The 24959-nt window shown below is 42.6% G+C and overlaps 3 protein-coding genes and 1 long non-coding RNA gene across 11 annotated transcripts; 2 read left to right on the top strand and 2 right to left on the bottom strand.

Annotated features, from left to right (window-relative positions):
- Positions 1 to 97: 97 nt before the first annotated feature.
- LOC110538539 (UNC93-like protein MFSD11) lies at positions 98 to 5744 on the bottom strand. The gene is made up of 14 exons (XM_021625423.2): positions 5502 to 5744; positions 5142 to 5316; positions 4973 to 5028; positions 4407 to 4514; positions 4169 to 4248; positions 3970 to 4066; positions 3810 to 3868; positions 3468 to 3627; positions 3123 to 3163; positions 2960 to 3025; positions 2648 to 2773; positions 2324 to 2498; positions 1917 to 2052; positions 98 to 1724 (listed from the first exon to the last, which is right to left on the bottom strand). Exons 2-14 carry the CDS (start codon positions 5235 to 5237, stop codon positions 1563 to 1565), a joined length of 1362 nt encoding a protein of 453 aa, XP_021481098.1. The 5' UTR covers positions 5238 to 5316; positions 5502 to 5744; the 3' UTR covers positions 98 to 1562.
- A 207-nt stretch (positions 5745 to 5951) lies between these two features.
- Positions 5952 to 9079, top strand: LOC110538542 (serine/arginine-rich splicing factor 2). Of its 7 annotated transcripts, XR_005035149.1 has the most exons (5): positions 5952 to 6602; positions 6895 to 7189; positions 7660 to 7808; positions 8292 to 8361; positions 8758 to 9079. XR_005035149.1 is itself a non-coding variant. In XM_021625428.2 (3 exons), exons 1-2 carry the CDS (start codon positions 6214 to 6216, stop codon positions 7172 to 7174), a joined length of 669 nt encoding a protein of 222 aa, XP_021481103.1. In that variant the 5' UTR covers positions 5953 to 6213; the 3' UTR covers positions 7175 to 7189; positions 8292 to 9078. The 7 variants fall into 7 exon arrangements, 2 of the variants coding, with proteins under 2 accessions (XP_021481103.1, XP_021481105.1); XR_002475773.2 differs by lacking the exon at positions 7660 to 7808; XR_002475771.2 differs by having other exon boundaries at positions 8292 to 9078.
- LOC110538543 lies at positions 8411 to 10509 on the bottom strand. 2 transcript variants are annotated; one of them, XR_002475777.2, is made up of 5 exons: positions 10205 to 10509; positions 9980 to 10084; positions 9633 to 9854; positions 9469 to 9549; positions 8411 to 9390 (listed from the first exon to the last, which is right to left on the bottom strand). It is a non-coding gene; the product is annotated as an uncharacterized LOC110538543 (long non-coding RNA). The 2 variants fall into 2 exon arrangements; XR_002475776.2 differs by having other exon boundaries at positions 9980 to 10509.
- Positions 10510 to 10599: 90 nt separating this feature from the next.
- LOC110538541 (bifunctional arginine demethylase and lysyl-hydroxylase JMJD6) lies at positions 10600 to 23812 on the top strand. The gene is made up of 6 exons (XM_021625424.2): positions 10600 to 11049; positions 12353 to 12741; positions 12862 to 13148; positions 15322 to 15457; positions 16609 to 16747; positions 17574 to 23812. The coding sequence occupies exons 1-6, from the start codon at positions 10921 to 10923 to the stop codon at positions 17703 to 17705; spliced, it is 1212 nt and encodes a 403-aa protein (XP_021481099.1). The 5' UTR covers positions 10600 to 10920; the 3' UTR covers positions 17706 to 23812.
- Positions 23813 to 24959: the final 1147 nt, after the last annotated feature.

Genomic DNA, 24959 nt, shown 5'->3' with positions numbered 1-24959 from the left:
CCTCAGGTAGGACAAGGGTTGTGTTGTTGAGAATGTATGCAAAGCATCACCTGTTCTCACCCCAGGTATACAAAAAGGAGCATACAGACACGAAAAAAAGGCTCAAAATAACAATTTTATAATAATAAAGATGTAAAAAAACAAGCGTGCATATCCTGGTGCCTTTCTAAGTAACTACATTCAAGTATAAAATCTAGTTCATAATCCAAAATACATAGTTATTCCCTCAAAATCCTATTGATTGCCTCACATCCAACAGCTCTGGCTCTGAACAATCTTCAAACTCAGTTTTTCATGTGCCACAGAACTGAACTCTACATTAAGCATTCCACACAATGAATTAAATGATTCATGAACTAGACTATACATTTTTGGCAAGGAGGAGCAAACACTGTAAACTGTTTGTGACCTCAATCGAAATTGCATGATGAAAATGTAGAAAAAAAATGCTTGATGTTTGCAGAGTGCAAATGTCATTGTTTCAATGTGAGTTCTAAATAAAACCATAGCCTTTTAAACTCATAAGCTCAAGAGTTCCTCAATGTGACATTTTAACAGAGCAATATAACCTAGAGCAGTTTAGACATAAAAATTCTGGTCTACATTTTGCAATTCACCATTCATCCAACAGCCATGCCATCATCCTCAATACACTATCTATGGCCTTTTGGATCCCACTTTTGACAAAACCTATGGAATACTACAGATACTCTGAAAGTGTGATGCAAATATTGACAAAGAAATAACATTTAGAGCATTGTTCGACAATTTCGTACAGATACCACTATAACAAAAATAATTTAAATTGCAATAAGCTAGTGTACATGCGTAATTTATCCCTTTATGACAAATGCCATCTTACAAGAAATCTAGATGCAGTGGAGTCCTGATAAATGCAATGGCTTGGGAGTATTCTAAATGTGTATACTAAACCTGAGCATGCAGAAGTGAAAAGTGTATTTGAATTTGAACTGATAAACTGCATGTAAAAAGAGTTTGTATATTTCCAATGTGCGCTTTTCAAGAATCGACTGTACTACGTTTTCTTCTTCTATCAAATTTAAGTAGTATAATAAGATTAATGTCGAAACTGGAAACCTTGGTAGGAATAGCAGTCTAGCCAAACCTTAATCAATGACTACTGCACATTGAAACCAACCAGCTGAACATCTACATGAAGACAGAAGCACAGTGAATGACATTGAGCATGAAAGTAAAGGCTCCTCTGTGCACAACTGACTCACTCCAAGTAAAGTCAAATATACACTATTTAAGTGTATCTTCCACTTGAAAAGGCAAAAATCAATAGAGCTGTGAATGACTACTAAAACAGTGTTACTAGTCTCTGCTTATTGGAATCAATAGAGCTGTGAATGACTGTGCTAAAACAGCGTTACTACAGTCTCTGCTTATTGGGGCTGAGGTGGGCCAGTCAAACGGTCAGTTGAAGGATTCCAAAGGATAGCTAGGTTGATAGGAAGGTGTTACACCGACTCTTCCCCGGATGACCCGTCCAGCTGTGAATAGCTCCTCTCACTGTGACCCCCTCCTCCCATTGGTTGTCATATGTTGTCATAGTCAGTGTCCCGTCGGCTGGAGACCACCACCCACTCAGCCACGAAGAAGGATAGCGTGCCCAGGAAGCCCACCACAACCATGATGAGCAGCTGCCAGTGCAGCAGGAGATAGTTACTGTAGAAGAAGGCCAGGGCTGCAGTGATGGACTGCAGAGGACAAGAGCGCCAAGTTACACCACTGTAATACAGCAACTGTGGTTAACAAGTATGGGGAATCATCAAGGGATATACCAAGCAAATAGCTCAATGTTATATTTCTTCAAATAATTCAGAGTAATACATTATCACCATAGACAGCAAACCATCTTGTGTGTGTAGGCCTAACAGATATCAATGTACCTGGACAAACTTGAAAACGGCAAAGGCAGGAGCGCTGTCCTCCCGGAACATGAATCCCACAATGCTCAGCAGTTGGGTGTTGAAGCAGCTGTCCCCCAGGCCCAGCAGGAAGCTGCACAGCAGCGCCACCTCAACACTGAACAAACAACACAACAGGTTAAGCAATTAAGGCAACGCCACACCACCTCAACACTGAACAGACAACATCCCAGGTTAATACAGACATGAAACCTTACACAATCTGCAGTTACCTGATAGTGCATAATTGCATTTGAACTCTACTGCTACACTTAACATAATGCTCATGTCCTGACCTGCTGTATTCTTATGCAAAGTACGTAGAATTGTTGTAATAGTAATCTATGGTCATTGTTTTATGGGCCAACTGAGTAAGCCCTGCTGTGTACCTGGGGGTGATGTATGCCTGCAGGTGTGTGCCCTCTTCTGGGGCAATAGGGGCATCACTGGCAATGTTCAAGAAGATCAGGTAAAAGGCCACGAAGTGAGTGATCAGCCCCAGCAGCACGACCGGGTTCCTCCCAAACCGGTTGCACTTGTTCAGCATCCCAAACACGCCCCCTCCTGGATAAACAGAGGCACAGCAAAAACAGAAGCGTTGACTTCCTTGAATCATCAGTCCCTTCCTGTCAACCAGTTTATCTGCTTTCCAAACCTCACGTGTATCATGTGATCCGACACAGCACTGAAGATAAAAAATGTCTTTGACTCACCCAGGATCTCTCCCAGGCCAATGAAAATACCAGAGAGCCCGATCAGACTCTTAGCGTCATTCCCAAATTGAGTCATGGCTCCTATACATGTCCCGTATACCCCACTGTAAAATGTCAACTCTAGGCCTGAAGGTGGGAAAGGAGCAAGAGTTACACACATAGAACCTATGGTTACGCATTCAAACATACTCAATGTCAATTGAATATGCATCCGTTTATATTTCTATACTAGCATCCACTGAAAGAATTTCCTCATGTTGGAAATAGCCCAAACCATTTTTTTTTTGAATTATTTGGAATGAATTTGCCCACCTGTGTATGCTATGGAGATACTCAGCAGTAGCATCTCTTTAGTGACAGACAACTGCAACGCTTTCTCTGTAAGAAGAGAACACATATCAGTCAGTTGAGCTCTGGGCCTTTGTTGCTGACATGACAGATTGAAGTAAGAAGCAACCAATGAACTCTGACTCACTGAAAGCATCCAGAGCCTGGGAACCAAGACCTGGAGTCGCTCTGCAAGGAAGAGAAATCCATAAATAAACTTAAGTACAGCCTTTCCAGACATAGAGGAATACAGGATTATCTAGATTCAACCCAGGCCTATGGAGGAATACAAAGTACCTTACATACAACAGCAGGTACAGAATGCACAAACACCATTTGTATGGCATATCTATTAGTATATCAATATTTGACATCTGTATGTATGCATGACAACATGCGTGATTCCTGTCAATAAATGGTAGATAAGGAAAAATGTTCTTGTGCTAGTTTACTCTACATTTTCCATCCCAGCCTGTCTGCAGACTGCACTCACACGATGATAGGGGCGCTCTCTGTGGACTCAGTCTGCAGCAGTGACTCAGACGCCTCTGAGGGTGTGGCCTCAGGCTCTGGCTTCTGGATCAGGAAGAACAGAAAGCTGCCCACCAGGCTGATGACCGTGAGAGAGATGAAAACCGTCTGGCGATCCTTGTCTAGACACACACAAAGCACGCGTCAGCAACTTATGGCCAAAATGAGATTTCCTCGTTGTGTCAAGGGAACTTAGGGAATGCTAGATACTATAAAAAGGAAAGAACTCATGAACCTAAGTAGAATACATTCAAACGATATCTACATTGTTATAGTAAAAAGTTAACCATAACTGATGACATACCTGATATGTGAACATGGCCATGCCAGGCAAAATAAATATACATGTTTCCAAAGAATAAGCTGCAAAATGGGATAGATACATGTTAGGCAGTCCAACACCATGGATTCAGTACCAGAGTAAAAAAGCTGTGGTAAACAGTGATGCTGATAAGAAGAAGTACCTGAACTGTAGCAAGGCCCAGAAAATACCACTGTTCCTGCCGATGGTGGCATCTGTAGAGTTGATGGTGAGTAGGTTCCCCTGAGCTGTCCATAATACTAGGCCACAGATGGAAAGAGATTGAAAGATAAAAGAGGGTTCTGTGGTGATAGGAAATACAAGTCATTAATTCTCAAGTAAGAATACCACAGTCTTCTTACTTGCAGCCGCTATTCCAACAACTACAGACGCTGTGTAGAAGCTCCAGGTGTAGGGGTGGATGAACATGGCAATGTATCCACTGATGGAAATAAAACATTGGACAGTGGACATCACAAACAAGCTAATGAAAACAAGTACATTATGCACACTCAGAGAGAATAGATAAATAAACAGTTCTGTAAACAGGTATAGGCTACAGTGGGTTGATTTAAAGAAAGGTCAAAGGAGTGTGCTCACCTGTATACTAGTCCACTAAAGAACATGGACAACTGGGGTCCTATAACAGCCACTACTGAGGGAGCAATCAGGTTGGATGCAGAGAAAACTCCATAGATGATGGCCATGCTACATGTAAAAACATTTTTTTTTTTTTTTAACTCATTAGATGATATTGCTCCAATGTAATACCACTATTCATAGACAATGTTAGCAACATGGCTACAAGTGCAGGCATTTTATTCAATAAGGATGTGTCTGAATTTTTAAAAAGCCTGGTGTTTGCCTGCCACGGGTGGTGTCATTAAGATGTCCATAAAGGCCAACAGCAGCAATTAAAATCACAGACAAGGCCCTACAACACCACAGTCATATGCATGTTATTTACGAAATACCTCAGGAAACTGGGATATTGTAGAGAACTGAAAGTCAACTTTGTTGCCTAAACTGGGCAGATTCAATTACTTGCCTTTTGAGACCTCTTTGAGAGAGAGAGAGACAGGATTACACATTTCCAACAGTTCTAATCTATACCATAGGAGCCACATAGGTCAAAGTCACAGTATTTCAGCATCACAATAAATTACCTTGTGTATCCACTCCCATGGAATTCAGTACTGTTGAAACTCTTGATCACAGTTTGCTGAAAAAGCATGAGACATAAATAATTGACACCATCAATATTAACTTCCCCTGTAGGTTCCCTACAGTTGTGTGGCTTGAATGTGTATGTATCATTTGTCAGTTCAACCATACCTCTATATTGCCACATGTTTGGAAAGCAGTGAACATGAACATAAATCCAAAACCCAGGATTATGATGTTCAAGAGTGTCTTTCCCTCTGGACCCATGCTTGCTGCAGAGTGTCACTGTAATATTTCTTGGCGAAATGGGTTAGTTAAAAATCGTCTGAAGGGGTCCACAGCTAATCTGAAAAAGAACAGAATCAAAACAACCTTGGTGACAAATCCGTAGAAACGATGTTATGCTATGAATATTAGCTATTGTCAAGACACTAGGTAGGTATATATAGGTAGATCTGCTACCAAATAATCACTATAGTAAGTATTTCCTTGCTTTTGTCTATTTAGCCACTTGAGAAGAAAACAATTTACCGAGTCGGGTGCTGCACTGTATAGTCCTTGTTTGTGCAAGTTATATAGTAAGCAAACCAATAACGACTTGTGGAGATTTTTTTTAGAAAAAAATCCTTGAAAGAATCCAACAATAATGTACGATACTTTTCCCCTGTGTAGTGTTAAAATGGTCTTTGAATATTTTTCAGTGAGTGACCAAAACTGTTCGTCATGTGAGATAGTCAGCTGAAATTTCAAGGCGTACAACCCAAAGCCCACTGGGAAACTGAGTTTATTTGCTATAGTCTGACGCCAATCTCGTTTCCGGGTCAAACTATTAAAAAACATTACTAAATTGAAAGTATTTTCCATTTGTGTCCCCTCCGAGTAATTTGTATATAATATAATATATTTTGGTGCATTGAATTATGATTTAAAAATGTGTAATTTGAAGATGCGTTGCTTTTCCCTCCAAATAAATACGCAGCAGCGTTACCCGTCAACCTCATTCAACGAGGAGGAGCAAGGGGCAACATCTTGTCCTAACAAATGGTCAGTGCTAAGGAAATCGTCATAAATTTGGAAAGCGATATTGCATTTTTTAAAGAAAAACTCGACATATTGCGAGCAGGTTGATTAAGTACCATCATTTTAATCAAAAACTTTAAGTGGGTGTTGACGTTTCACCCACATTTTCTGGTAGTACTGTTGCGTGTTTGTTAGCTAGGCTAACTAAGGCCCTTTCTGCAACATGAGCTATGGTAGGCCCCCGCCCGATGTTGAGGGCATGACTTCTCTTAAAGTGGATAATCTGACGTACCGAACCTCACCTGAGACCCTTCGCCGTGTCTTTGAAAAGTATGGTAGGGTAGGAGATGTTTACATCCCCCGAGATCGTTATACGAAAGAGAGCAGAGGGTTCTCCTTTGTGCGATTCCATGACAAGCGGGACGCAGAGGATGCGATGGACGCAATGGATGGTGCCGTGCTGGACGGACGCGAGTTAAGAGTCCAGATGGCCCGTTACGGACGTCCCCCAGATTCTCATCATGGAGGCGGTGGTGACCGTGGAGATCGTGGTGACCGTCGGCGTGGAGGTGCACCCCGGAGGTACGGGGGTGATGGCCGACGAAGTAGGAGGTAAGAGCTGAGCACATGGTTAAGTAGTTGCTCTAGCTCTCCTTCGATTGGGTCGTTTTTCATTGTTAGCTATGTGATTTTTAAATTTACGTTAGCTATGTGTATAGTGTTTGTTTAGGAACTTGAATGTTGCAACGGTAATGTTTCGATTATGTAGCGTCAGCCACCATTACAAGTGTGGTTCATTGACCTGGTAACGTGGCAGCGTTTTGAGGGTGTTGTGGCCTTACGTTTAGTTTTTAGATGGGCGATAACTCGACATAACGACCTTACTCTTGTTTCTCCTCACTAGTCCAAGGCGTCGAAGACGCAGCAGATCCCGGAGCAGAAGCCGATCTCGTTCCCGCAGCCGCTCCCGCAACAGCCGATCAAGGTCTCGTTCCTACTCTCGCTCCAAGTCTCGCTCCCCTAAGAGAGACAAGGCCAAGTCCCCGTCCAGGTCCCGCTCCAGATCCAAGTCTCCTAAGTCAAAGTCCCGTTCCAGGAGCCACACCCCTGCAGAAAGAGCCTCAAGATCAAGATCCAAGAGCCAGCCCAAGTCACCTGGGGAGAATGGAGCTGAAACCCCATAGATGACTGACAAAATGGTAATTGTTGTAAATTGAGGTGAAGTCTAGCGTTACACTAGATTGTATGACTAGCATGGGGGGATGTGATGTGGGGATATTGTGTGGGATGGATTTGCACTAAGTCTCCCTTTTCCATGGTTATCTGTGGTTGAATAGAATGGGGTTGGTTGTGGGATGTCTTGACAATGTGAACTGCTTTAAGTCTTTCCACCTCAAAGTGGTTATGCATATTACTGTAACACTGGGCATGGCAAAGAGGAATGGAACACTGTCCCATATGGTGGTTGCCTGAAACCCACATTTGCTGGATTTTTGGGGACTATTCCTTTGTCACAATTTTGTTCTGTCCTGCCCAATGTTCCAGTTCATTATCAGTGTAGAGGAAATTTAGGTCCATTCTTGCATTGTACATATGTGGCATTTGAGAATACATTTTTAACGTAAAAATATAATGTTCATAAAAAAAATCTGGAATTCTCTCCTCCAAGCTGCGGAATCCTGTTTGCAAAAGAGGAGTTTGAGGCAGTATGAGCAGTTAGTGAGCTGGGTGTGTGAGCTGTCCGGGCACCTGCTGCTGTGGGGGTTGCTATGGAGCAGGCCGGTTGCAGGTTGCAGTCAGTGTTGGGGTGGTGTTGAGGTACGTCTGCAGGACAATGGACAGAAGCCTTGCATTGTCCTCCAGGTCATGCTCTCTGCTTTTTGGGGGCAAAGACTTGTGCTCAGGAGGGAACCAAGGTTTGTCTGACTGGTTTCTCATGACAAGATTTCTCATTTTTGTGAAGCCCGGGCGTCTCTTGACTTTTGGTTCCTTCCTTGAACCAAAAAAATTCAACCATCAGAAACGGGTTTGCATAGCTTTTGATTTGGCTCTTTCTTTCAAATGTAGACTAGTTTCCTACTAATATGGGGGAAATGTGCTATGCACATGAAGTTGGCATTACATTGCCAGCCGATTACACCATACATATGGCCTGGAGGTGTCTCCATGTCTATCTGAAGGGAGGGGTGTGGTAAAGTTAACAAGTCGTCGCCACTTCATTACTAGAGGTTGAAAACAAAATTTAGTTATTTGTTTTCCAACACCAGTTTCTTACATCCTTGTCTTTCAAACATTTTTCAGATGAGATGCCAATGAGGACGTCACACTTCAGACTGAGGACCCTGTCCATACAATGATTTCTGTGTAAAAGGTTATTGTTGTATCTTGATCAGATGGCTTTGTGTATTTTTTTTTTGTTGTTTTTTGCCCAGACTGCTCGTCTTTCATTGTGCAATGTTTAACAAAAAAATAAAAACTATACTTAATGTGCTTTTGAGGTAGATGGGCTAAAACTGCTTGGATTTCAATTTGTTGGCCTGCATGGCTATTTTAGCTATCTAAAACTGTCTGAAGATTTGATGGCCTAGCTTTTACAATTGTTATTTTGGGTTTCATGAAGGCCATTACAGAAGTTAAAATGGCTAGGGCTTTTAGAATAAGTGTGACAAGAACCAGGCATGGATTTACTTGCAGGTCAACTTGCTATGTAGCTTTGTTTAATTTCATTGTGACTCTAATCTTCTCTCCTGTATTTTTTGTGCACTAGGCGCAGTTGTGTAGCAGTTGAGTATTGCTGGTTAGCTGTTAAGGTGGCGTGTTGCAGTGCTTGGCTGTTTCCAGTGTTCTCCGGAATGCCCCTGTGGCTACAATGCTGTGATGGTGGCCAACTTAAATGGCTGCTACAAATTCACCATCGGTAGAATGCCTGTCTTTCAACAAGTTAAAATGTTATCTAATTCAGAGCACTAAGTATGTTGTGCTAATTTTGTTTAATGCATTCTGTCTTGCCCTTTGTGCATTCCTTTTCCCCCTTGCAAGAGTCTGTATAGGTGTCCAATGTGAAAGCTAATAAATTGTCTTCTAAAACATTTGGGTTATCAATTTATTCTAAAACTTTAACAGAACACTACTTACTATACAATGTAAACTATTTTATAATGCATTGAGTTTTTAACCATTGATCTTGTATTGGGTCTTGACTATTTGACTGACTGCCTTGCTGACACAATTGTGTCTTCCATTCAGCTTTCCTTGTCCTCAGTTATAATAATTTGTACAGTATGGCTTCCTGGAAGTGTTGACCCAGCTATTTGATCTTTGTTGGCATAGAATTTCTCCAGTGGAATGTTGAGACACTTCAAGTTCCATTTGTGCAGCAATGCCTCTGGACCAGTCGGCACTGAGACAAAGAAAATCAAAATTAGTAATGTTTACTTGACCTTGACTGACAGTCATGGACTGGTCCTGAAAGGCATACCTTCTCTCTTGGTAAGTTGTCCAAAATTGGGCTTCAGTGTTTTTCCTCGAGGAAGGAGATGGTCACCAGGACATTTTCAATCTGAAAGTTGTAAATTCACAGTTGAGTTAGATCTGAACGATCTGCTCAAATTTATCCAAACTAACCGGTCAGTCTGAACTCACCTTCAGGCTCATAGAAAACGTCTGATCCCAAGATGATGTCTAATGGAGGGAGGAGCAGAAGGTCTGGGGAGACTTCTCCCCAGGTAATACCCACCACAAGCACATTGGGCAGTTCATTCACTTCACAGTTCTCCAGACACGAAGTTCTGCACTGTCTGACAAGATCACTTGTGCCCCACACTTTGCTGCCACCACACCAGGTAAACTCCCGCCAGCCCCAAGCTGTGAACAAACCGCAGTGCATTCTGATTCAATAGTTGGTTTTAGAAACAAGTTACACATTTGTGGTAAATATGTGAATTGGAGAGTAGCCTGATTGTGAATTACAGTTTGGTTAAGTAAATTACCTCTCGCACTGTTTTGTGCATCAGCTCCTCCCTATGTGTCCACACATATTGTGCTAATACCACTGCACAGGGCCATACATGCATCCCATATTGTGGATCAAGGACCTAGTACCGAGGGGAGAAACGAAATGATTACAGTTCACATGAATGTCAACTTCCATTGATTCAGAAAAGTCTGATCTGTACTCCTCTCCAAGGAACTCGGCAGGCTTCGGGGCCAATTACCACAATGCAGTTGAAGGCGAACAATATTATTTTCAGAAGCATTGCTGGTTCCAAATGGCGAAAGTGCGCAAAAACCTCAGGGATGGAAACGTTCAGTGATTGCTTTGGGTCATCGTATTCTTCGAATGTGAACGATTTCTGCACTGTTGGGACATCTCAGTTGCTCTGTTTTCCATTTACCATCCCAATTGTGAAAGTGAGAGTAAATCAATTGTGGTAAAACAGTACGTTTACTATCCTAAAACCCGTCTCTTCGGAAAAACAGACCCGCTTGCGACTGTCTGCTGAAGGACGTGGAAAACTAGGCGTATTCCATATTTTATCCAATCGGTTTTCTCGGATGTATGGCTCGCTAAAATATGTGACCAAGGAGCTTCCTACGGTTCTCTGGGTGGGCGGGTTTTAAATTGTAGGGACCCCGGGTTTGGTTGCAAGAGCATTGTTGTAGTTAGCCCCTTAGCTAATTTCATCCGGGCAGCTTCCTCCTCGCTATTAAAAGTGCGCTTAGAACAACATCTTAATTTTAAGGCCAACGTGTCGTGTTTCAGTAACACCAACAAAGTACTCGTATGAAGTTGCTTACCGTTGAACTTTGACTCCAGACTAGCCACTCAACTAACGTTCGCTTCACTACTAGCAAGTTAAGCTAGCAAATGTGTTTGTCTATGCACCCCAGTGTAGCTAGCTAGCTAACTAAAGTGCCTAAATTCGCAGGAATGAACCATAAAAGTAAGAAGAGGATCAAAGAGGCGAAGCGGAGCGCCAGACCTGAGCTGAAGGACTCTTCAGACTGGACGAAACATGATTATTGCGAGACTTTCGATGTGTCACACCGCTCAGTGAAGGTAAACTGTCGGTAGCAAGTTATCCATGCTAGGCTAGCCAGCCATGTTAGCTCTTTCAACACGTTTCACCTTACAAAACCAGTGCGGATGGTCACGTAGGCTGCTGCTGCACTTTCAGCGCACAGCGGTCTTCATTGGCGCAACTGTCAAGTCTGGACTCAAAAGCTGTGCCACAGCCCATTCGGTTAATTATTGACCACATTGGTTTGACGGTGTATAGTTCATTTTTTGTGAAATCGTGACATTGTTACATTTGTATTTCATTGAGGCTTACATGTGATTATTAGCCAGTCACCATCAACAGGTAGCCGGCCGGCCTGATGGTATTTTGTCCACCTCGATCCACTGTTTATATTTTATAAGAAGACTGTAATTGTATTATGTCTGTAGGAATTATTGCCCTTGTCCTCAGAGATAAACAACTACTACCATGGTTAGGAAAGCCCATACTTTTTCCACAGTGTGTCCTGATTAAACACTGTTATATTGACACAATCACTACGACAATGTATGATTGATAATGCATTGATCTTAAAACCAACTTCATTTTTAACTGTATGTTTGAAATAAGCCCACTGGAGGGCATTTTCTTTGCTTCATGTGGGATACTGGCTTATTGCCAAGTGGTTCAGCAGGAGATTTGTTATCATCACAAGAGTTAAGAAGGGCTGCTCTGGGTTGCTAAGAATACCCATGACACTCGAAGCTTAGGTAGTTTCAAGAGTTGTCCTATAGGTTAACAACTCATCTCAGCATTTTTGTTTCATTCCTTCTCTTTTGGGGTTGAGCTTCTGAACTTAACCTTAAGCTGACAAGGTAAAAATGTTGTTCTGCCCCTGAACAGGCAGTTAACCCACTGTTCCTAGGCTGTCATTGAAAATGAGAATTGGTTCTTAACTGACTTGCCTAGTAAAATACATTTAAAAAAGGTGACTTTCAGACCCCGTCATTCCATGTAAAAGCAGAACAAAAATGCCCATGACCTTTTGTATTCCCTTTGCCCCCGATCAAATGGTCTTCCTCCGAGTCTACTCCTTAATGTTGCATTGCATTCAAAAACAGTTGATCTTTTATTGTGATGCAGTTTTGTGAAACACTCAACCTCAATCCGTGAGACCAATACTAGGCCCAATGGCTGGGAAGCATTAAGTCAGAAATGACTAGTGTTCCCTTTGAATTCAGTTCAATGTAATTTATATTGGTAGAAATGTTATTGATTAAAGTAGTCGTACATTCATGAAATGTAGCCCTCAACCCTCTCTCTTTCACACACACAAACTGACATGACATATGCGTCTCACAGGACAATGTTGAGCGTGTGGACACCCTGCGTCTCAGCGCAGAGGAGTTCATCCAGCGCTTCGAGAGGCCCTACAAACCTGTGGTGCTGCTCAACTGTCAGGACACCTGGCCCGCACGTGAGAAGTGGACCATGGAGCGCCTCAAACGTAAGTACCGCAACCAGAAGTTCAAGTGTGGTGAGGACAATGACGGTTACTCTGTGAAGATGAAGATGAAGTACTACGTGGAGTACCTGGAGTCCACACAGGACGACAGCCCACTCTATATTTTCGACAGCAGCTACGGCGAGCACGCCAAGCGCCGTAAGCTGCTGGAGGACTACCAGGTGCCAGTTTACTTTAGGGACGACCTCTTCCAGTTCGCCGGGGAGAAGCGCCGGCCTCCTTACAGGTAAGAGCTATTCTCAGTAACATTGTTAACTAAAATAGCTGCAATGTTATTGTATGTTCTGTGAAGTTGAACTAATTCTAGTAACACCTGTCCCTTTATTTTTCTGTCTTTTTTTCTCAGATGGTTTGTAATGGGTCCTGCCCGCTCTGGCACTGGTATCCACATTGACCCGCTGGGTACGAGTGCCTGGAATGCCCTGGTGCAGGGGCACAAGCGCTGGTGCTTGTTCCCCACCCACACGCCACGGGAGCTGATCAAGGTGACCCGGGATGACGGGGGCAACCAGCAGGATGAGGCCATCACCTGGTTTAACGTGGTGTACCCACGCACCCAGCAGCCAACCTGGCCTGCTGAGTTCAGACCCCTGGAGATTCTGCAGGGACCAGGGGAGACAGTGTTTGTCCCTGGTCAGTGGGCTACTGCTGCCATTTTATAGATGTTTGGTCTGTCTTTCACTTTGAATACTGTTTGACTGGAGAGAGTGAAGTAGTTTTAATCTTCAGCGAATTTGAATCATTTGTCAAGATCTGAAAAGGCCAGGGTTCAGTTAGTTAGGAAAGATATTATATAAAAGTAGGGCAGAACATACAGTGAGTATGAAAGGTCTTTGATGAGAAGTGATATACCAATATTATGTGCTGTGAAGACATAAATTATAGCTGTGTGTATATGTACATATACGTGTATATATACAGTAAAAAGTTTGGACACACCTTCTCATTCAAGTTTTTATTTATTTGAACTATTCTCTACATTGTAGAATAATAGTGAAGACATCAAAACTATGGCATAACACATATGGAATCATGTAGTAACCAAAAAAGTGTTAAACAAATCAAAATATATTTTATATTAGCCACCCTTTGCCTCGATGACAGCTTTGCACACTCTTGGCATTCTCTCAACCAGCTTCATGAGGTAGTCACTTGCAATGTATTAACAGGTGTGTCTTGTTAAACATACATTTCTGGAATTTCTTTCCTTAATGTGTTTGAGCCAATCCTTTGTGTTGTGACAAGGTAGGGGTGGTATACTGAAGATAGCCTAAAATAGTACAAATAAAGAAAACCCCTTGAATGAGTAGATATATCCAAACTTTTGACTGGTACTGTATATATGTGTGTGTGTGTGTATATGTATGCCATACACTCACCAGCCAGTTTATTAGATAAAGTACCGACCCCCCCTTTGCCTCCAGAACAGCCTGAATTCTTTGGAGCATGGATTCTACAAAATGTCAGAACATTTGTTGCTCAATTGATATCAAGGGACCCTAACGTGTGGCAGGAAAACATTCCCCACACCAATACACCACTGCCACCAGCCTGTACCAGGCAGGATGGGTCCATGGACTCATGCTGCTTACGCCAAATCCTGACTCTGCCATCAGCATGACGCAACAGGAGCCGGGATCCGTAGGACCAGACACTGATTTTCCACTTTCCAATTGTCTAGTGTTGGTGATCGCGTGCCCAAAAGTGGAACCCTCTATGGTCGTCTGCTGAAATAGCCCATCTGTGACAAGGGCCGAAGAGTTGTGTGTTCTGAGATGCCGTTCACACCACTGTTGTACTGCGCCGTTATTTGTCTGTTTGTGGCAAGCCTATTAGCTTACATGATCCTTCACATTCTCCCTCGACCTCTCATCCATGAGAGGTCACAGGACTGCTGCTGACTGGATATTTAGTGTTTGTCGCACCATTCTCTGTAAATTCTATACATTGTCGTGCGTGAAAAGCCTAGGAGGGTGGCAGTTTCTGAGATACTGGAACTGATGTGCCTGGTACCAACGATCATACCAAACTCAGTCGCTTAGGTCACTCGTTTTACTCATTCTAACGTTTAATCGAGCAGTAACTTGATGCCTCTCTGCCTGCTTTTTATTGTAAGCCACGGCCACATGACTCACTGTCTGTAGGAGCGATCCATTTTGTATGTAATAAACTGTCCGGTGATATGTAATGTATGTATTCACAGCTTTTCACTTTCACTATGTAGCTGGGCTATCCTAGCTATCCAGTTTCTGCTAGCTCTCTCCATGAATATCAACAAGAAGTGTAGCCACCACCTTGTTTACAACCACACTTACTGTAGGGCTCAGTGATCGACATGGTTGCAGAGGTTAATCCAGTGTTACTGACCTACCCTAATACCCTGCATCCTCCTGCGTTAACTGACTGATAAGACAGGATTAAACTCTGTTTCCTTTGGATCTGGTTCAGATCTTGAACTTTTCCTGTTTACACAAGTTGGAGACCAGAATATTAGGTCCTGATGGCTGGGAGAGTGTATGTGAGGGAGTGTGTTCGTTTCAAGAGCAGAACCCTGTTGGACAGGCTGTTCTGTCTCCTCTGAAGATGTCCATCCATACCTTTTACTATTTCTGTCTATCCACCCACCTCTTCCTCCACTCCATAAAGGTCTTGTAAACTAATGACTAATATTTTCATCAAAATGTCCTCGGACAGAGTATGTTTTCTGCCATGTGAGAAGGTCAGATGGTGTATTATTGTACTTGGCCATTCGGTGGTTTGGTGATCTGAAACCTAATCCTGGTCATCTTTGTTGCTTGTTCTCTAGGAGGCTGGTGGCATGTGGTTCTCAACATTGACACCACCATCGCTATCACTCAGAACTTTGCCAGCACCACCAACTTCCCCATCGTGTGGCATAAAACTGTGCGGGGCCGGCCCAAACTATCAAGGAAGTGGTATCGGTAAGCACTCCTAACAGAACCCCCACAGCTGTAGGAACACCTCGTGAAAGAAGAAACTTTAAAATATTTTGTCTGTCGGAGGCTGTGGAATATGAGGAACAATTCTGCACACTGGGTTTTGCGTCACTGTTTATTTGGACCAATTACAATTTAGCAAGGGTGAACTTTCACCTGGCATCTTTAGAATTTTCGGATGGGAAGGGGTTAGTTTGGCCCATAGATGGCCGAGATGATTATAGAGGAGGGGATGTGAACCTCTAGGGCCTCCAAACTCGTTTTGTCATTGTTTCCCTCTAATCAGGGACTGATTTAGACCTGGGACACCAGGTGGGTGCAATTAATTATCAGGTAGAACAGAAAACCAGCAGGTTCCGGACCTCGTAGGGTAAGAGTTGAATACATCTGGTCTATAGGATCTGCCCTGGTTCTGTCACTCGCACTGGGCCAAACGTTTCACGACCACTCGCTCCCATCAAATCCAGTAGCTGGTCAGAGGGCAGCATTCATGTAAGATTTGGTTCTGGGCTTCCAATCTTATGGGAACCAATAAAAAGTGTGTTGGCAGGTTCTATAAAGAATGGGTCCTGCCCGCTCTTGCACTGGCATCCACATTGAACCTCTGGGTACGAGTGCCTGGGATGTGTTGGTGCAAAGGCACAAGTTCTGATGCTTCTTCCCCACCCACGAGACCTGGGAGCAACGAGGACCAAAAGCCCAATAAGTCCATACATTGGGCAACATTTTCGTGGTCCAAAGGGGCACTGATTTGTGCAAAAACTACTGCAAACTAATTTATAATCTGGCAGCGTAATTTAATTTGTAACTTCAACAATGTGCGTTATATTGTGTGATTATTTAACTAGAGTTTGATAACCAAGCAATACATAAATAGTCGCCTCCTTATAATGGACCTTGCTGAAGAGATGTTTCAAATTAAATCATACTGCCAGATTGCGGTTTATAGTAGTTTTTGCAAGAATGTCACCCATAGCTGCCTTTGTAGGTACCTCAATGGGAAAATACATTGTAGAAGAATGGCCTCTGATAATCCTTTACATGGTATTTAATGATAATGTTCTAATATAATTGCACCCAGATCCACTAACTTTCACAAGGAGGGTATTTATTTTCATACATAAAATCTCTCTTAGTATCCTGAAGCAGGAGAGGCCAGACATGGCTACCCTGGCAGACAAAGTGGACCTCCAGGAATCAACTGGCATCGCCTCGGACAGCTCCAGTGACTCTTCCTCCTCCTCTTCCTCCAGCTCCTCTGACTCAGACTCAGAGGTACATCCTGTTCCCTCAAAAACACACACATACAGTGTGACATTCACACATGGATATACAGTAGCCCCCTACTCTAGGGACCCCTGAGCTGGGTGTAAGAGGGCAGCAGGCACCTGTTCACGTGCGGGCAGATGTCACGGGGTCTGCCACACATGTGCATGTGAAAAGGCCACACATACTGTAAGCCACACACGTCCCCTCTGAAATGCTGTAATGCGAAGGTCCTGTCTCTCTCACTACTGCATGCAGGCAACAACATGCCATGATGTTACATTTAGAAGGCAGTCAGATATGATGGAAGAAATTACAACGACTTACAATGAGCATATATTACATATCCCTGCCTTAACACGCTCCTTCCTATATAATGCCTTTCATGTTAAGGTTATATTGTTCCCTCTAAGTGGTCCTGCTGGGTCACAGAAACGTGGCCACAGGTCTTGGGTTTCTGGAACTGGGGGAACTGGTGTTGAATAGCTTGGTGGACAGCATGCCCCTCCAGTTACATATACATCCATATCGGGTTGAGCTGTTGGGTGGAGGTTGGGGGTTACCCTTGTGTAATGGTTGGTAGGCCCTGCCTTCCCCCTGGAGAGAATATTCTGTTCTACTGGTTGAACAAGAACACTACTGTCGTCAGATGATTGTCTGTATATAGCATGTTAAATTGGTAATGGGTGTTTGTGAGTAGACTGTGTATGAGGGACAGTGACACCTAGTCCCCCCCCCCTATTATGTAAATGAAATGTAACAGACATGTAATATGTTCTATGGAGAGATGTATCCAAGACCTCCCCCGCCTCTGGTTTGCCCCTCTCCCCTACAGGCTGAGTCGGGCTCGGAGGGGGACGCCATGTCTCACAGGCGGAAGAAGAGGAAGACGTGCGGTATGATATCCAACGGAGACAGCAGCACCAAGGATGACTGTGTCAGCAAAGAGCGCAGCTCCTCCCGGTGACCCCCTCGCTCCGCCCAGCCTCGCCAAAAGGCCACACCCAGGGGGACTCTCGCATGAAGAGCGGCCAATTTGTTTGTTTTCATTTGTGTGTCTCCAAAGGAGAGTCTGGTGGCCCTCTGTCAGTCTGTTGGATAGATAAGAGGGTCAGCCTAACCCTAGGCTGTGATAAAGGAGATTCCCCCTGAGGTGCGGACCTCTTGGAGATTTATCTGCCACCGCTCAGCTTCTAGTCAAACATCAATCTATATTGCTGTTGCTTGTGGGGTGTGGGAAGAGCAGTATTTCAGTGCGAGGGAGGGGTGTTGACCTTTGGAGAGAGGTGGGCTGTTGCCTTGTTGTACACCAGGTACTGAGTCTGAGGCAGGGAGCCTATCAGGCTGGCCTGTCTCCTCTACAGTGCCATGGTCTTATGTTGCTCAGTGGGGAAAAGTTTTCTATTCACAGTGAGATGATGGATGGATGGATAGATAGATAGGTGTGCTTTGGATTGACTTTACTTTGCAGTATATGGGATGCCAGTTGAGTTTTATCATGGCAGAGTTAACCATCTTTAGATATTAAAGGGTACTGTGAGTTTTGTAAGTTGATACTGAATGACAGGGTAAGGGTGGAGGGAGATGCTGCCTTCGTAGACTGCAAAAAAGCCACTGATTTATATTTTTTATTTAACATTTCTGCTTTCATCCTCTGGGCTTCTTTTGCTAGTAACAGTTGAACTGGTATGCGTATGTCCTGCAATCAATACAGTTAATTCAGTTTCAGTTAATTCAGTTTTTGCAAATCAACAGTCCACAATCCAGTCAATACCATTTAACAGATCTAGAAAGCAATGAAAAGATTGCATAGTGGCATTTCTCTTTCATATCATATTTATCTGCTGTTGGCATCTGTAATGCACACGTGTCTAGTGAAACAACAGCTTTTTCAAGACTTAGCCCAAGTCATCCAGTAATAACTGTAAAGGCCAGGGGACCCCCCCCCCCCCCCCCCCCCCTGACTTAGATTTAGCCGGTTCAGCTTGACATTCAAAAGCTTGACCTTTTAGGAGGAAATTGCTTATACTACACTCCCTTAGCTCCAGGCTGGGTAAGATGAATCACTCTCAGGTGCCACAAATGAATGTTGGGCTATCAACAACAAAATTCCACCCAAGAAACAACAACAATATTGCCTGGTTATGTAATGTTTCTATGACTTCAATTATTATTATATAATTTTTTTAAATTTAACCTTTATTTAGCTAGTTAAATCAGTTAAAAACAAATTCTTATTTACAATGACAGCCTACCCTGGCCAAACACGGACGACGCTGGGCCAATTGTGCGCCGCCCTATGGGACTCCCAATCATGGCCAGATGTGATACAGCTTGGATACGAACCAGGGACTGTAGTGATGCCTCTTGCACTGAGATGCAGTGCCTTAGACCGCTGCACCACTTGGGATTAATTTAATTACGTATGGGTAACTCACACAATTTTCAAAATGGTATGATAACAATTGTTATTGTTCCTCGTGTAAAAGTGTGCCCTTTGCTGCTATATTAATTAACATTTTAAGATGAATGAAATCAAACTATTCAATTTATTTGACATTACACAGCTATACTGTAGATCAGGGGTGTCCATTTTTTGTAATTTTTCCCCCTAATTTTTCCGGTGAACGATCTCAATTGACATGCCTAAAACCAAATCAAAACTGTGTAGAAATTATAGTGGGCATCATTTTATAGTCTCTAAACTCTGTCCAGCTTGTTAACAGTCATCGAAATGAAAGCTAGACAGTCGGGGAGCATAGAACATTTGATGGATAGAGAACTATTTTTTGCCAATTTTGACAGCAAGGAATATAACCAATAGAAGTGGACCTCAGTGAAGACAGAATGTGGCCCTTTGGGGAAAAATGAGTGTAACGCCCCTGTTGTAGATGCTGGTTTCCCAGACCCAGATCATGCCTATTCCTGGTCCAAAAAGCACTTTCAAAGAAGTCTCTATCACGGTTGCCTTTTAGTCCAAGATTAGAATGAACCTCTTTCCACGAAAGGAGCCCTAGGTGTTTGATCTTGTGTTCTCATTCTGAGACCCCATTTTATATTCTCCATCACATACAGAAGGGGGCACCAATGCCAGAGTTCTCACACTAGCTTGGCACTAGTGTGTAGGTTACAGTCCAGAAGATACAGTTGTGTTGAAAGTAGAAATGAGGGCTGGCACAGGGAAAAGTTTAAACATATTGTAGGCCTTGTAGTGGCACATCTTGATCTTATTTCTCTGTGTAGTACAGCTAAGGGGGTTTGTGAAATGTTGCAAATACATTTTATGTGAGGGGATAGGTAGATATTTTGGACAGACTAAATTCATGGTTCTTTCCACGTGGCTTCTAGGTTATGTGGCATATGCTGCTCTACAATGATTCAACTGCTTTGTATTTCGTTAGTGTAAATTCAAACAAAAGCAACTAGCTAATACATTACTGTAATTCAGCAAATACAAGTTAATGGCTTGAATGCAGATTCTGCGTGTATAACTTTGTTCTGTGGGGTTAACATGGAGTCAAGTGAATACTGTTTTTTTGTGCTTTAAACATGTGGCTTTGTCATCTAAAATGATTGAAAGTACTTTGAAATATGTGAATTGCTGTATGTCTGTGCAGTAGGTGTTTTCCACTGTCTTTAGACAAAAGTGCCTATAAGCACCAATTAATACTGTCATTGGCCTGCAGATGAGAGGTTGTGTTGCTACTTGTGGTCAATGAGTCTGGTGTTTGCGCTGTTTTTAACCCATTAGGTGCTCACCTCATGTCAAGCATTTAGCACTATTACGATCCCTGGGGTCGGTCACATAGTGCCTTGGATCCGATGGGGGAATGGTGTGAACCAGGAGCCTACGTGGGTACATCTCAGTGGTCTAATGTGGCTTCCTTTGGTCAACCTCTTCCCTTCAGCCGCACTGATCCAAATCTGCAGGACTGGAAAAAGGAAGCCCTCTATTAGGGTTCCGTCATATTGCTTTCACCTATCCTGTCTGTCCAGATCAGGGCTTTCACCTATCCTGTCTGTCCAGATCAGGGCTTTCACCTATCCCGTCGGTCCAGATCAGGGCTTTCACCTATCCCGTCGGTCCAGATCAGGGCTTTCACCTATCCCGTCGGTCCAGATCAGGGCTTTCACCTATCCCGTCGGTCCAGATCAGGGCTTTCACCTATCCCGTCGGTCCAGATCAGGGCTTTCACCTATCCCGTCGGTCCAGATCAGGGCTTTCACCTATCCCGTCGGTCCAGATCAGGGCTTTCACCTATCCCGTCGGTCCAGATCAGGGCTTTTACCTATCCTGTCGGTCCAGATCAGGGCAGATAAAGGAGAATGATGAGAAGAAGCCATTTTAAGATATTTAGATGTACACCCAGACATACCTTGACGCTAACCAGATCAAAGTTAATAAATTATTGATGGGTTAATAAATTCTTTTTTCATGCAGCAACGTGCTAGTATGTTTCATTCTACATATCCATAGTTTCATCCCAATTTATCAGAATCCCTTTACAGATTGTTTATAGATTTCCAACTAAATCAATAAATTGTTCAACTAACTATCCAAAACCATTGGCCTGCCCTTACCATAACCCCATATCAGTGGTGTTGCAGTTGTTAGTTTAATAGTTTTAGTATCTGTAAGATTACTAAACTGGTACCTGTGATGGTAGTTGCCAAAGCAAACTCTAGTGAATCATAAATACTGAGGAAGCAGTACGTCACTAGTATGGCTGGCTGGAATCTGCCTGTGATAGTGTCAAATTGGGCAGGGCATTTGGGAATGGGATATTCAGTGATCTGAGTACACACAAACAGTTTGTTTTCATGGACATTGTGAACATCGTAAGGGTAATACAGTGCCTTCAGAAAGTATTCACACCCCTTGACTTTTTCCACATTTTGTTGTGTTACAGCCTGAATTTAAAATGGATTACATTTACATGTGTTTGTGACTGGCCTACACACAATACCCTGTAATGTCAAAGTGGAATTATGTTTTCAAAATCTCTACAAATTAATTAAAAAAATGGAAAGCTGAAATATCTTGTCAATAAATATTCAGCCCCTTTTATTATGGCAACCCTTAATCCTTATTAAAATCTATTAGGTTAAGCTAGAGATATGTTTTTTGCATGGGCTGCATCTCAGTCCACTGCATCCGCCTATGTGGCCTTTCCACATCTGCGTTTGAAAGTGTTAAAGCTACAGCGCAGTTCATCAGACCAGAAAACGTCTGTAGCATCTGAATGGTTTGGCCTACAACCAATGTTCCCTCTAATTGTTTTTGGCACTGAGCAAATTTCAGGTCTGCTGAGTGCAAACTTGAACATTGTGAAAGTTCTGTGTAAACTTCCGGTGCACGTTTACTGTGAACACTGAGTCTGTACCCACTTTAAGTTAGTTTTAACAGTAATCAAGTAGGCTACTGTGGCTATTTGATCATAATGTAGGCCTACCAGAGTGGCCTATCATCAGAAACAATGGAGAAAATGCATCCCGTAACATTTGAACATGGAAATAGCTATCATTCAGGCTACAGTAGCAGCCAATGTGTGGTGTTCATTGTAGGCCTATATTCCATGAGACTTGGAAAAAAAACATGCAGGGCTTGACATGAATCTGTTTAATGTCCTTCAGACAAGGAGGTGACTGAAAATGTTGTGTTTGATGCAAGGAACCACTTTACAAAATAAAATGCATTATTATTCCCATACCGTTATAACAGAGAACCAGTCAAATTATGCTACCCTCTGCCTATTGGGTACTTAGTTTATTCAAGCCTGTCTGAAAATACAACACTGCCCCTTTAAGACAAGAAAAAAGCTATTTACTTGACTCACTTTTCAAAGATGATTAGAAATGCACATGTGTTGTGTTCTTGTAGGAAGCAATCACTCCCCCATTGAAAATCATTTATAACTGGGCTAATAACTCACTATCAAAGGGTATGAACAAATGTGCACACGTGGCTACATGTAGCTCTCGCTTAAATCTCAAAACAAGCACATCTACTCATGACCACTCGTGAATTATTTCTGCCACCCACATACAGGAAAACGGTTCCAAATTAACATGATTACGTACTCCATCACTCATGTTATCTACTTGATTAAATGTCCATGTGGGTTGTGTTATGTAGGTAAAACCTCTCCTTCTCTCAAACAGAATCAGTGAACATAAGTTCAATCATTAGAAACGACATGGACAAGACAGCCTACAGGGAGGAGGTGAGGGCTCTCAGAGTGTGATGTCAGGAGAATAACCTCAGACTCAACATCAACAAAACAAAGGAGATGATCGTGGACTTCAGGAAACAGTAGAGGGAGCACCCCCCTATCCACATCGATGGGACAGCAGTGGACAAGGTGGACAGTTTTAAGTTCCTCGGCGTACATATCACTGACAAACTGAAATGGTCCACCCATACAGACAGTGTGGTGAAGAAGGCGCGACAGCGCCTCTTCAACCTCAGGAGGCTGAAGAAATTTGGCTTGTCACCTAAAACCCTCAAACTTTTACAGATGCACAATTGAGAGCATCCTTTCGGGCTGTATCACCACCTGGTTCAGCAACTGCACTGCCCACAACCACAGGGCTCTCCAGAGGGTGGTACGGTCTGCACAACCCATCACTGGGGGAGGTGGATATAAATAATACTCTGAGCAAAAGAGAATGTTTTGGGATTTTCACCCTCCAGAAAGGTCTTAATGGTGAAATGACCATGCATGTTATGTTGTAAATGTGAACATGAATTATTGCCATCACTTCAGATTACTCTGACATTTTTTCTTGCATTGTACCAAATGATTTATGAAAACTTACTTGTCCTCATTGTGGTTTTATAGGCTTGTATAATATGTTTTATGTACAGACTTTATTAGAATAGTTATGAAATGCACATTGTTATATTTTGTAACACTTGCTTATTTTCTCTCGACTCCAACCCCATTTTATGCATTGGACCGATGTGGATGGAGCAATGTCTACATAAGGGTACAAATTGTAAACACTCACAAAAGCTCTGATGAAGGCCTTGAGGCCGATACGTAAAGCTTAATTAATAAAGAGCAGCGATACCATCAAGAGCGGTGTGCAGGTTTCTTCTTTTTTCTCACCTATCAGCTGGTTCATTCCTACAATGTGGTGCCTTTTGGACCTCATAACTTTTGGAATAAAAAATGCAAGTATTCTATCAGAAAAAGGAAATGTTTGACTTTTCTAAAAAACATATTGGTCAAGCTCAGGCACATGTAAGGTGCATAATCCTAACAGGGTGGGAATTTGGAGCCTAAATTAGCCATAGCTCTTTGAGTGAGAAAGATTGAGCTAGCATAATGGTGACCACTTGAACAGGATTTTAACTTCTCTATCACACATTTTTTAACATTTAGAAATGTTGCTAAATTTCTCTGTAATTTAGCCCAACAGGGTGAAAATGTATGAGTGGGACATATAGACTAACATGAAATGTGGAAAAATAAATAAAGCTGAGTGTTTATATTTATTTAGCTTTGCACCATTGTTTTCCCACCAAAGACATGATGACACTTCCTGAATGTGGTGTCATTGTAGGAAGTTTTTTTTTCTTAAATGGAGAATTACAACAAACTAACAGGGTGGAAGGTAATATCAGGGACACAGAGAAAATATAAAATAATAAATACAATAATCATGAAGAAAACTTTATTGATAAGAGAGAATATAACTAGGACTATAAAATAATGGAAGAAAGATTTTAAAGATGTTATGGCTTATACTGTATTTTTCGTGGAACTTGATGAATAACACCCGGGGTCATGGCAAAAACGCTTACCTCCACTGAAACAAAGTGTTCAAAATGCATAAAATTCCCTTTCAATATCCATATTTTTGTGTTTTTAAGGTAAAGGACACCTGACCTTATATTTAAAGCCTCGTGGAATCCACATGTTAAACTAAATAACAAGTGATATTTCCTAGGGACAGAAAAGGAAGGCACTGCAATGTAGGAATGACCCAGCTAATACAATCATATGAAAATTGCTGTTCAAAACAACTGGAAACTCGGAACTCTTCGACTTCATTGAGTTCAAGACAACTGGGAAAAAACGAGCGACGTCTGAGAAGAATTGTCTTCCAGGTTCCAAGTTCTCTTGAAACCAGCATCATAGCAAGCTGCTGCCCGACAGCACAGTCTATGACGTTGCACGCAACCATTGGTTGATGAATGCAACGTCTGAACAGG

This window comes from Oncorhynchus mykiss, chromosome 12 (assembly GCF_013265735.2).
Source record: "Oncorhynchus mykiss isolate Arlee chromosome 12, USDA_OmykA_1.1, whole genome shotgun sequence".
Taxonomy (NCBI): domain Eukaryota; kingdom Metazoa; phylum Chordata; class Actinopteri; order Salmoniformes; family Salmonidae; genus Oncorhynchus; species Oncorhynchus mykiss.
The sequence above is the reverse complement of the archived record's forward strand: the minus strand, read 5'-3'. Positions and strand labels throughout refer to the sequence as shown.